Source organism: Lipotes vexillifer, unplaced genomic scaffold (assembly GCF_000442215.2).
Source record: "Lipotes vexillifer unplaced genomic scaffold, Lipotes_vexillifer_v1.1 scaffold691, whole genome shotgun sequence".
Lineage (NCBI taxonomy): Eukaryota > Metazoa > Chordata > Mammalia > Artiodactyla > Lipotidae > Lipotes > Lipotes vexillifer.
The window spans coordinates 1,363,174-1,374,646 of record NW_006788040.1 but is presented as its reverse complement, the minus strand read 5'-3'; the positions used below and the strand labels follow the sequence as shown (position 1 = coordinate 1,374,646).

At 51.6% G+C, this 11,473-nt stretch overlaps 2 protein-coding genes across 4 annotated transcripts in view; one reads left to right on the top strand and one right to left on the bottom strand.

Moving 5' to 3' along the window:
* Positions 1-10,593, bottom strand: part of CRYBA4 (crystallin beta A4) — a 12,153-nt gene extending 1,560 nt beyond the window's left edge. The window contains exons 1-5 of one of the 3 annotated variants that reach the window (XM_007461140.1): positions 10,582-10,593; positions 4,179-4,229; positions 3,408-3,526; positions 2,388-2,529; positions 392-534 (exon numbers count right to left, since the gene is read on the bottom strand). In XM_007461140.1, the coding sequence (XP_007461202.1) occupies positions 392-534; positions 2,388-2,529; positions 3,408-3,526; positions 4,179-4,229; positions 10,582-10,593 (467 nt within the window). Of the gene's footprint in view, positions 1-391; positions 535-2,387; positions 2,530-3,407; positions 3,527-4,178; positions 4,230-4,830; positions 4,864-10,581 lie in introns of those variants that run through there. The other 2 variants (XM_007461138.1, XM_007461139.1) reach the window with 2 other exon arrangements.
* CRYBB1 (crystallin beta B1) overlaps positions 10,294-11,473 on the top strand; it is an 11,155-nt gene continuing 9,975 nt past the window's right edge. The window contains exon 1 of the mRNA XM_007461141.1: positions 10,294-10,443. Coding sequence (XP_007461203.1) covers positions 10,294-10,443 — 150 coding nt within the window. The remainder of the gene's footprint in view (positions 10,444-11,473) is intronic.

Here is an 11,473-nt window from a genome sequence, read left to right as displayed (position 1 = left end):
CTCTCTTTCCCTGGGGCTGGCTGGACTATAAGGATGAAGCTGCCATCTTATCTTCACATGAGAAGAGCTTGCCTAAGAATATAGCCACACTGAGGCAGGCAGAGCAAGAGGGGGAGAAAGACAGATCCCTACTGTCGCAGCTGGATCCAGCTGTGCCTGAAGCTAGTTACACGGACCAATAAATAACCTTTGAGCTCAATATCAGTGTGATATGGGTGTCCACTACTTGCAATCCCAGAAATTTTGCCTGATAGCTCCCTGTGCCTCAGTATCCTCTGGAATGTGGGCATCAGATCCCCAAAGTCCCCAGCATACTGTTTTCACAGGAGGTGTCCCCATCCCTCTCAACATCCTCTCTGTCCCTGCCAAGCAGAGCCTTGCATCCACTTACGCCCCCGAGTTGACGTGGAAGGATCCCACTTCATTGCCATCCCAACCCATGGCCTGGAGGGAGGGGTAGTCATCACTCAGCTCTCCTTTCTTGCCCAGGAAGTTCTCTTGCTCAAAGATGGTCAGCCTCGAGTCGCGGTGGTTCTGCAGGTACAGGGAACAGAGTCAGAGCATCGGGTCCTCAGTCGGAAACCCAGGAGCCTCCGCTGGCCCCTACACCCCTGTTCTTGTCTCCAAAATCAGCCTTCCTTGAAACTTTCTGGAAGGACAGTAAGGCAACAGGCACCAGAAACCTTACAAGAGGTGTACTGCTTGTCCTTCCAGAAATTCCTGTTTCAGAAATTTACACAAAGAAGATAACCAAGGAGAAAAGAAGCCTTGTTGATAACAGGAGGGGGCGGGGGAGGGAAGGGAAGGGGGAAGAGAAGGGAAAAAACAACCTGAATACCCGATAACAGAGGATCAGGTACACTGGGATATTGCACTACGGTTAAGAGAAGGGTGTGGAGATCTGGGATCGAATCCTGACTCTCCACTTAGCAGCTGACTGAGCTTAATCTTCTAAAGAAAAAAAGTATGGGGACTTCCCTGGTGGTGCAGTGGTTAAGAATCCTCCTGCCAATGCAGGGGACACGGGTTCGAGCCGTGGTCCGGGAGGATCCCACATGCCGCGGAGCAACTAAGCCCGTGCGCCACAACTACTGAGCCCGCGTGCCACAGCTACTGAAGCCTGTGCGCCTAGAGCCCGTGCTCTGCAGCAAGAGAAGCCACCGCAATGAGAAGCCCGTGCACCGCAACGAAGAGCAGCCCCCGTTCGCCGCAACTAGAGAAAGCCCTCGCGCAGCGACAAAGACCCAACGCAGCCAAAAATAAATAAATAAATTTATTTTTTAAAAAAACCAAAAACACGTCACACAGCATTTCTGAGCCTGTTTCCGCATCTCTAAAATGAAACTAACCACGTCTGCTTTTCAGGATTGTTTTGAGAACGAAATGAAACCAGAAGTTGTAAACTGGGTAAAGGTAGGGATTGCATCTGTGAGAGTCCTTCCGAGTCCCCGCATTGGCGCAACGCCTGGGCCGTTTGTGAAACAAATGAACATTCACCAAATGATATACTAGGGCGCTATGGAAAATGATGCCATAGGTGAGATTTAATCATCTGGGAGAGTGATTGTGATATACTTGCAGAGGGAGAGAAGCTGGTTTCCAAACTTTAGGTTCGTTATGATTCAACTTTTATAACCGAGTGATACGCATGTATAGATATATAGATATGGATGGATATACAGATCTAGACATAGATACTGATATCAACACTGCAGATATAATCTGTGGGTACCATATAAGACCAAGGAAATCTCCAGCACTGATAACAGTGAGCTTTTGTCTCAGAGGTGTGGGTATAAGTGACTTTTATTTTCTTATTCGGCCATATCAGGTTTTCCCCTGAACTTTAGGTGATAAATATGTGTGCCATGTGATTTAAAATCCATAAAAGTTGTTTTTGAAGGAAAAAAAGTACACCTTTCCAAGCCTCAGTTTTTTCATCTGTAAGATGGGAGTAATAATGCCCACCTCCACCCATACTCTGTAAACAGTAGCAAAACTTTAAAATCAAGAACACTGATAATGAATTAGGAACAAGAAATAGAACGCTTCTTTCTCACTTGCCCTGGCACCCAGACTCTCCCACTGTCCCTCAGTCATGAAAAGAAGGACACAGAACACGGAGGAGCTCATATTATAACCAAAGTTGCAATGGGCAGAACGTTTGTGGACGGCTCTGTCCAGATGCTATACGTACATCCTTTTACCCCACAACATAGGTACTACGGCCCCATTTCAAGATGAAGAGACTGAGGCCCAGGGGAGGGACTGCCACCTCACACAGCTTGAAGCAGTGACATGAGAATTTGAACTCTGGGACATCTGGTTCCCAAACCCCCACTGGAGGGGCTCAGGCCACCCCAGGCTCAGGCAGTGGCAGGACTCACAGCGCAGGCCACGGGCCGGAAGGAGGTGAGCCTCTCGGCGGGGTAGGACGTGTTGCCACTCCAGGCATCCCAGGACGGGTACTCACCCCGCTCCAGCACATACTGCTGCCCTTGGAAACCGGCGTGCTCAAAACCCACCCACCTGCGGACAGAGGGTAGAGAGTGCAAGAGGTTAAGAGGCCCCCCACCCTGAGTTCTAGACCAGTGGTTATCACGCAGGGGTGACTTTGTCCCCCAAGGAGGCATTTAACAATGTCTGCAGGCATTTTTAGTGCTCATGCTGGGAGGAGGGAGCAGAGGGTTTTGCAGCTGGCATTTAGTGAGTAGAGGCCAGGGATGCTGCTAAACATCCTCCAATGCACAGGACAGCCCCCCAGCACAGAATTACCAGCCCCAAACATCCAACCTGTTGACATGGAGAAGTCCAATCTAGACCTAGTAGCCCACTGCCTCGCTGTGCATACTGTAGGTAGGGGACCGGCTCCATGCAGGTAGCTGGCACTCTTGCACGTGTCCCTCTAGGCCATGTAGATGAGGCTTGACCACATGCTGACTTGGCCATCTCATTACTCTCTCTCTCTCTCTCTTAACAAAACATATCTCATGCTCAGAGCCTCAGTCAAGCAACAATGTTCAACTACAGAATGCTAGTATTTTTTTTTTTTTTTTACTATATTTATAGTTACCTTCTACTTTTGGTGAGTGATATTGGCTTTTGATTTGTGCCTAAGAGGGACATTTCAGATCCAACACTGGGTTCTAAAGGTCTGCCCCCGCAGGGCTGCCTCATCCAGTGGGAAGGCTCTGTGTGAATGGCGCCCCTTACATTTGAGCAGTGCACAACCTGCACGACCTTACACTGCCATCCTGCACACTCCCCAGCATCTCAGACCCAAGGAAGGCACACTGGTACAGTTAGAGCCTGGGAAGATTAACACCTAGAACATCTAAAAGTCCCAGCACCCCTCTCTAGATCACTTCCTGTCTCCCCCACCCCGATTCCAATCCCCCTGGACTCACGCTCCACTCAGCACTTTCAAAGATCGCACAGTCTCAAAACCAAGCTCCAGCACACTGGGGCACTCAGCTGTGAACTCGTGCCGCCGGCCTTGGAAGCCCTCCTCATCCCACACCACGATCTATGCCGGAGAGAAAAGGTGGAGACGCGCATCAGAGTCCCGTGAGTGGTTAGGGCTTCACCCCAGGACTCAGGGTGGGGCAGATCAGGTAAAGCAGGGATTGCAGACTCTCATGCCTCCAGGGGCCAGGAAAGGAGTGTGAGGGCTGAGGACCCAGAGCATGGGCCCTGTGGAAGTGGGTGGCATCTGCTCAGCGCCACCTACTGTTGCCACATGACAATGCGACCAACTGTTAAATTTCCGAAGACAACCCCTATATCTGGACTTTTCTGTGGACCTTCCATGTTTTCAAAGGCTGATGACAAATTCAAAGGTTGGGTTTTTTTTTTCTTCTCTTTTTTAACACAGAGGAAGTCAAAGAAATCATGCCCAGAGACTGTGCAATTACCAGTTTGCCATCTCTGCCAGAGAGACCGTTGAATTTGGGACCGTAAGACACAAGTTCAAATCAAGACCCCAGTGTGTGAACTTGGGCAAGACCCTCTCCCTCTTGGAGCCTTGATTGCATCCTCTGTGAAATGGGCCCTCGTTACCGCCCGCCAGGGGTGAGGTGGGGATTCAATGAAGGTGGGGGCGGTGGTCCCCAGGACCTGGGTTCGACCTGTGCCCTCCCACTTCCCAGACATCGCCCCCTTCCCATGCCTCTTCCTACCTTCCAGTGTCCCGCTGACTTGGTGCACTGCAGAGACATGCTGCTTGTTTCCTACACAAGAGAAGAACACGATAAGCTTCTGCCCTGACTCTGCTCCCCTCCTTGAGGCTGAAGTCTAGTTTGGGCTGATTGGGATCCAGATGGGGTCCAGATGTGCCTGAGGTCGGGGGCAAAGTGCGGCTTTGGCCTGTCCCTCTCCTACCCTTTCCATCTGTGACCAATACCATCTCCTTTTCTTCCATCCTACCGCTATCTCAAAATGGACCCATTCTGGGCCCCATTCCTCTAAGCCCTGCTCTGTATTGTTTTATCTGCTCACTGTGGGAAATTTTCTGTGGCTGCTGGTGGGCGGATGTTTCACCCCAGGCAAGAACCAAGGTGCTCAGCTTAAGAGAGCCTCCCAAAGACAGCACCTGACCCAAAAAGGGAACTCTAATAGTGGAAGTTGAGGCAACAGGATTGCAGGAATAAGTCTGGTTTTAAACGGGGGTTGCAGGTACTGGTCTTGATGTCTGGATCCTAGTTAGGATGCCTTGGTTAGGATGAGGGTGGCATTCGGGATGGCACAGTGATGTCCCCAGGATTGGGGGCCTGGGCTCCCCTCCCTCCCAGGATGCTCACCCAGAGCTCAGATCCCACTCCTTCTCCGAGCCTGGGACTTACCGAGATGGACCCAGAGAACATGCCAGACCTGGCACCAGTGGAGGTCAGACTCTTATAGGCAGGGAGGAGAGAGGGCCCCTGGGGGGACAGAGCCCTGACTCAGCAAGCAAGCAATGGGAACAAAAGCCAGCCCTGGCTGGAACTCCAATAGAGAGGTGTCAGCAGCATTGGCTTCGGCTGGGAGGGAAAGGTCAGGTTGCTCCCACTCAGGGATTACCCATGAAGGAGGCAAGAGGAGGAAGGTCTGCCTTAATCAGCTCCATGGGACTCCTGACTGGAGAAGGATAACAAGTGGTAGACACAGAGTCTAAAAACCTCGTCCTTCCTAGCTGTGTGACCTGGGGCAGGTCGTTTCCGCTATTTCTTCCCAGAAAATGGGACAAGAATAAACTATATCACAGGACTGGTGTGAGATTATGTAACATGCCTGGAACAGACATTCAACAAATGCCTATACGTTTCCCCCTCCCAGGTCCCTTCCTCTTCCAGTGGGAGCAATCAGGGTAGGCTTCATGGTGGAGGTGGCATTGAAACTAGGCTCTGAAGGGTGAGGAGGATTTGTACAAAGTGAGATGGAAGGAAATGCTTTTGCTAGGCAAAGCTGCAGAGGTAGGAATATGGGGCTGGTGGCCTGATGGTGCTGGAGTTCAGGGACCCTGAAGGAGAGCAGAGGGACACAGGCAGGAAAGGTGGCTGGGCTAGGGCCTCCAGGGCCCACAAAGCTCAGAGAGGAGTCCAGAGGGCTCTGTGGGCAGAATGAAGGAGCTGGCGGGTGTGAACATGCTTTGCAAACTGTACCGCACCTGCTGAATATCCAGGGTTTGTAGGATTCGCTTTGTGCGCCCTCTCCCCACACTCCCACCCTCTGAGTTGGCCTAAGAGGGGGCTTTCACAGCATGGGAAAGAGCATGGCTGGAAACCAGATCGCTCTGGGTGACCTGGAGGATGTCCTAGGTCAGCTCATGGCATCTAAAATGGCAATATTAGTTCCCTCCTGAGAGGGTTAAATGTAGCCCTATCAAATGCATAACTTTAATATTAGGTTGCCATGAAGATCAAAGGCTAAGAATGTAGGCTCTGTAGCCAGACTGCCCAGGGTTGTGTCCCACTCCTGTTGGCTGGGTAACCTTGAGTACGTTACTTAATCTCTCTGAGCCTCAGTTTCCTCATATGTAAAATGGGTATAACAAAGTAAATTGGGTTTAGCCTAAGAGATAGGGGCATTGTGAGGGTAAGTGTGAATTACACATGAACAGCACTTGCTGTTCCGGAACTTCGCCTGGAACATAATATTCATCATGTGTCTCCATCATCATTGTCATCATCATTGCTAATAAAAAAAATTACTATTGACACATCTGCACTCCCATGTTTGTTACAGCATTATTCACAATAGCCAAGAAGTGAAAATAACCTAATTATCCATCAATGGATGAGTGGATAAAGAAGAGGTGGTATATAGATATAATGGAATATTATTCAGCCTTGAAAAAGAAGGAAATCCTGCCATTTGTGACATCATGGATAGACCTTGAGGGCATTATGCTAAGTGAAATAAATCAAACAGAGAAAGACAAATACTGTATGATTTCACTTACATATGGTATCTTAAAAAGACAAAATCAGAGAAGTGGAGAGTAAAATGGTGGCTGCCAGGGGCTGGGAGGTGGGGGAAACAGGGAGATGGTGCTCAAAGGGTATAAACTTCCAGTTATAAGAATAACAAGTTTGGGGACCTAATGTACAACATGGTGATTATAGCTAATACGTATCATATACTTGAATGTTGCTTAGAGAGCAGATCTTACATGTTTCCCAACAACAAAATAAATGGTAACTATGTGATGGGATGGAGGTAGCAATCATTTTGTGATTTGTAAATGTATCAGATCAACATGTGGCACACCTTACACTTACACTATGTTGTGTGTCATTTATATTTCACTAGAGCTGGGGAACATGATTACCCTTAAATACAGGAGGGCATCGTTTTTGAGAGCTTGGGTTCAGGAGTTAAAAGGATGTGACTGGGACTTCCCTGGTGGTCCAGAGGTTCAGACTTCGCCTTCCAATGCAGGGGGTGTGGGTTCGATCCCTGATTCGGGAGCTAAGATCCCACATGCCTCATGGCCAAAAACTTAAATAAATAAGTAAATAAATAAAACAGAAGCAATATTGTAACAAATTCAATAAAGACTTTTTAAAAAATGGTCCCCATCAAAAAAAAAAAAAAACTTAAAAAAAAAGAAAAAGATGTGACTCCCAATTCCATTTTACAGATGAGGAAACAGGCTGAGAGAGGGGAAAGGGACTTGCGGCGGTTTCCTCATCTGCAAAGAGGATTAATCTCAGAGTCCCCACCATCATAACGAGGATTACAGGAGCCAAGTCAGTCAGATGCTCCCAGTGGAACCATCCAGCATGAGGCTGTGCACCCCCTACCTCTGCCCTCACTGGCTGGCAGCCCATTACCACAGGGATCATGGAACTGCCCCAGACATCTTGACCCTGAAACCCAGACCCGTGGGTGGCCCCTACCACAGGCATCTTGGCCCCCATTACAGTGGCTGCCCCATCCTGCGGTCGCTGGCCCCCTCCCAGGCCTTGGCCCAGGATGAAAGGCTGAGGGGGAGGCCAGGAAGTGAGGCGGGGGTGGAAGGCAGAGCTGGCCCCAGGCCACGGTGACCTCCAGGCGCAGCTGGGCTCCGCGGGGAATCTGGGTTCCTGGACCCCCATAGAAGAAGCAAAAACTTATGCAGAATCCCCTCTCCCCGCCCCCCCACCACCTGGGGCCAGGGAGTCAGACTGCAGGCTGGCCTGGCCCAGCAGCGCCCCTGGGTCCCTCCAGCCCTGGCTCTACTATGAGTTTGCCCTGTGTGACCTTGTTGAAGTCCATTGTTCTACCCGGGCCTCAACCTGACATCCGTCTCTCTCTCTCTCTGTCTGTCTCTCTCCCCATCACCGTCCATCTGCCCCTCTGTATGTCCATCTCCATCATCTCCCTTTCTCTGTCGCTCTGCACTTCTCCCAATCTGTCTCCCTGTTTCTCTCTCCCAACCTGGTTTCCCTAGCTCCCCCTTACCCTGGCCAGTTCCTGCCTCTGACCTCTCTGTACCCTAGTTTTGCTCATCTGCCAAATGAGTATAATGAAAGTGCCAGATAAGGTGGGTTGTCCTGGGAACTGACCAGAGGGCAGCGGTAATGCATTTAGCGCTAACTCACGGCCCCTTCTTTCCTGTGCAGCACCCCATAGGGACACCTGCGCCACTGATAACTGCAGACACGGAGGCCCTGAGGGATAGAGACTTGCCAAGTGCCACACAGTGCAGAGTGGCTGAGCCTGGACTCAAACCCAGGTCCCCTGCCTTCTGGGGGCTCCCCTTTTCCCTGCCCCAGGATTGGCAGCCAGCGGGGACCCTGTGGGCCCATCCCTGGCTGGGGTTTGCGAGAGCGGCATCCGGGCAGGGGCTGGGCAGAGGCGAGGCGATGTGGCTACTGGCCAGGGTTTCTGCTGTGCCTGCTGGGCTCACAATGGGAAGTGCTGCTCTTTGCAGGAACCCGGCAGGGTCAGGGCTCTGAGGCCCCTGACTCTCTGCCTGGGGCCTGCTGAGCCAGCTCCCCCTTTGTACCACAGACCACAGGGTCTGGTGTCTGCCAGACTATAAAATGGGGGGTCGGCCCCTCGTCACCCACTGCACCAGCCTGCCCTCCTGCCTGCCCTCCAGCAGGAAGTAGCAGGGCCCCAGGTAAGAGGGGACCCACCGCAGCTAAGAGCCCCAGGGGAGGGGAGGGGACAGGACAGAGGCAGAGAGGGGGAGGCAGAGAGATCAGGAACAGAAAAGAGTCAGGGAGACGGGGTAATCAGGAGAAAGGCAGCGAGAGACAGAAAGAGAGAAAAGATAAAAATAGAGACAGGGAGGGAGGAAAAGAAAGAGAAGGAAGACAAAGAACAGATAGAGAGATGCAGAGGTATAAAGAGAGCAAGATACTGGGGAGAGAAACAGAAAGAGAGAAGCATAGGCAGAGAGAGAAGTAAAAACAGAAATAAACAGGAAGGCAGCAAGAGGGAGGGGGAGGGGAAAGGGAGGAGGCGGGGGTGAGGGGGGAGAGGAGAGAGAGAATATTGAAGGAATGAGCACATGTCCAGAAAGGAAGGAACCCAACTACCATACGAGGGGAATGTTGATTCATAGACTGACTTGGCCGGGGTCAGGGTGGGGGTAAGCAAGCGCCTGGAAGCCACAGATGTGGCCCAGATGTGTGGCCTTGCCCATCGTGGGCAGAGCAACCCAGAGTCGCCGCAGTCTTTCTCAGGGGGAGATGCAGGGAGGGATCTGCTTGCCCCAACCAGCTCTTTCTTACAGAAAGTGTTCAGGAATCCACTGCAAGAGGGTCTTGATGATCTGTGCCATCAGGGGGTCCTGGAGCCCCCTGGAAATTGTCTCCAAAATTAAAGGGGGCATTTTTTTTCCCTGGGGACAAGGACAAGGCGTTCTTCAAACACTCAAAGGCATCCATGACCCCAAAGTAATGAGGAACCACTGGAATTGACCGAAGTGCTCTCCACCCAAAGCCTACACAGCCACAGCCTCCCTTTAGAACCCTGCCATGGGCGAAACACGTCCTCCTGGAGACTCCTTTACGCCCCAGTCTCAGGCCTGTGTCTGCACCCACACACCCGTTCCCAGGCAGTACCAGAGGCAGCAGTTTGACTGGGAAAGGAGGGAGGAACATACATTCATGCAATCTCTGAACAGATGTTAATTGAGCATCTCCTGTGTGTCAGGTGCTGAGCCAGGTGCTGGGGATGGAAGGATGAATCGATCCGAATAAGTAAATGGCAAAGCCCAGTTGCTGGGTTTGTCTGCTTGCACTGAAATTGGAGTCCTACCACTTAGTAGCTATGTGGCCTTGGGCAGGTCATCCCACCACCCCCACCACCCCCACCAGACTCAGATTGCTCAGAGGAGATAAGAGGTTAGGGTGAGGGATGGATGCGTTCATTCATGAATGTAACAGAGCCTGGCCTCCCTTAGGCTTTCCCAAACGGGACTTCTTGCTATGAATCTGCTGAGGCAAATTGAGGCTGCCCAAGACAAGAAGCATGATAAGTGGTGAGAAGCATGATAAGTGACTCCGGGGGGCGCAGAGGAAGGACATAGCAGGGGGACAGCGAGGACACGGCTTGGTGGAGGCACCGGCAGGGTCTGAAGCCTGGAGAAAAGCATAACAGGCATGAGTGGTCCCCAGACAGGAAATCCTTGACGGCAAAGGGAGATGGGGACAGAAAACTTCCAGGCTTCTGTTTTAGATGGAGAAAGACTAGATGAATTCAGAGAAGCCTGAGCACACAGGGTGATGGGGGATGAGAGCCGGGGAGGCAGCTTGGGGGCGCCATCCCTGACTGAACCCAGGCCGAAGGGTTCTTTACAGACTTTTGCAGCTGGGAACCATGTCTCAGCCAGCGGCCAAGGCCTCGGCAACAGCTGCGGTGAACCCAGGGACTGATGGGAAGGGCTCAGCCTCGGGCTCCGGCCCCGCCCAGGCCCCAGCCCAGCGGGTGCCCGCTGCCAAAGGGGACCTGCCTCCCGGGAGCTACAAGGTGAGGACCTGGGGGCGGGGTGGCTGAGCTCCACCCCGCGCTTCCTCTCCCTCCTCCCCTTACCCCTCCCCTCCCTCTTCCTCCCCCTCCTCCGCTCCCCTCCCCGCCAGTCTGCGCAACCGGCTTGCACCTGCTTACAGTTTGTCGCATGCAAGAAACAGATGGAGGAGAGAAAGCGGGCTGGCTTAGCAGCAGGAAACGGCTGTCGCAGGAGGTCCTCCAGGGCAGAAGGCCGGCCTCACACCCTCTTGAAAAGTGTTCCAAGCGGTCGGTCAGGCTGAAAGGGCTCCTGGAAAGCGAGGCATCCGGTCCCTTCGGATTGGGTTGGGTTGGGTTTCAACCTCGGGTGCACAGAACTGGCTCATTTCACCACCCTTGGTTCATGACAGGCTGTCATGCAGTCCGCCCCTGGCCAGATTTTATTTATGTAGTCGCTTATTTAATGGTTAATTTCAATTTAATTTTTAATAATACAACACGCACCTGCAAACCCACCACTTGTGTGAAAAGCCAGGACTTGGCAAACATCCTCAATCTAACCTCAAAGTGTTGCCGCCCCACTCCGTTCCCACCTCTCCAGCCGCCTACCTGCCCCACACCGTCCCGTGAGCCCACCTCCTTCCTCGCCTACGCGAGGCAACTGCCATCCTCACCCGGTCCATCATCTGCTTGCTTGCTTTTTTATGTGCTTTGATGCATTGTTCCTTTAAAAGTATATATGTGTATTTTATTTGTTTTTAACTTACTGAAATATACCATATGTAATCTTTCTGGATTTTTCATTTTTCTTCCTATGAGATTTCTTTTTACTTGCTATGAGATTTCTGATAGTCACTGATACTGTTGTGCATTGCTGTGGGTCATTCGTTTTGGTTGCTGTGTGATGTTTCAGACTGTGACTGTCACTCCTGGGTGATTGGTAACTTTGCTGTCGTGAAAGGCTTGGTCAGGGTTTTCTCAGCCATGTCTCCTGCAAGAGTTTCTCTTGGGCAGATAAGTGTAGGAGTGGAAGGGCTGGGTAAAGGGTATG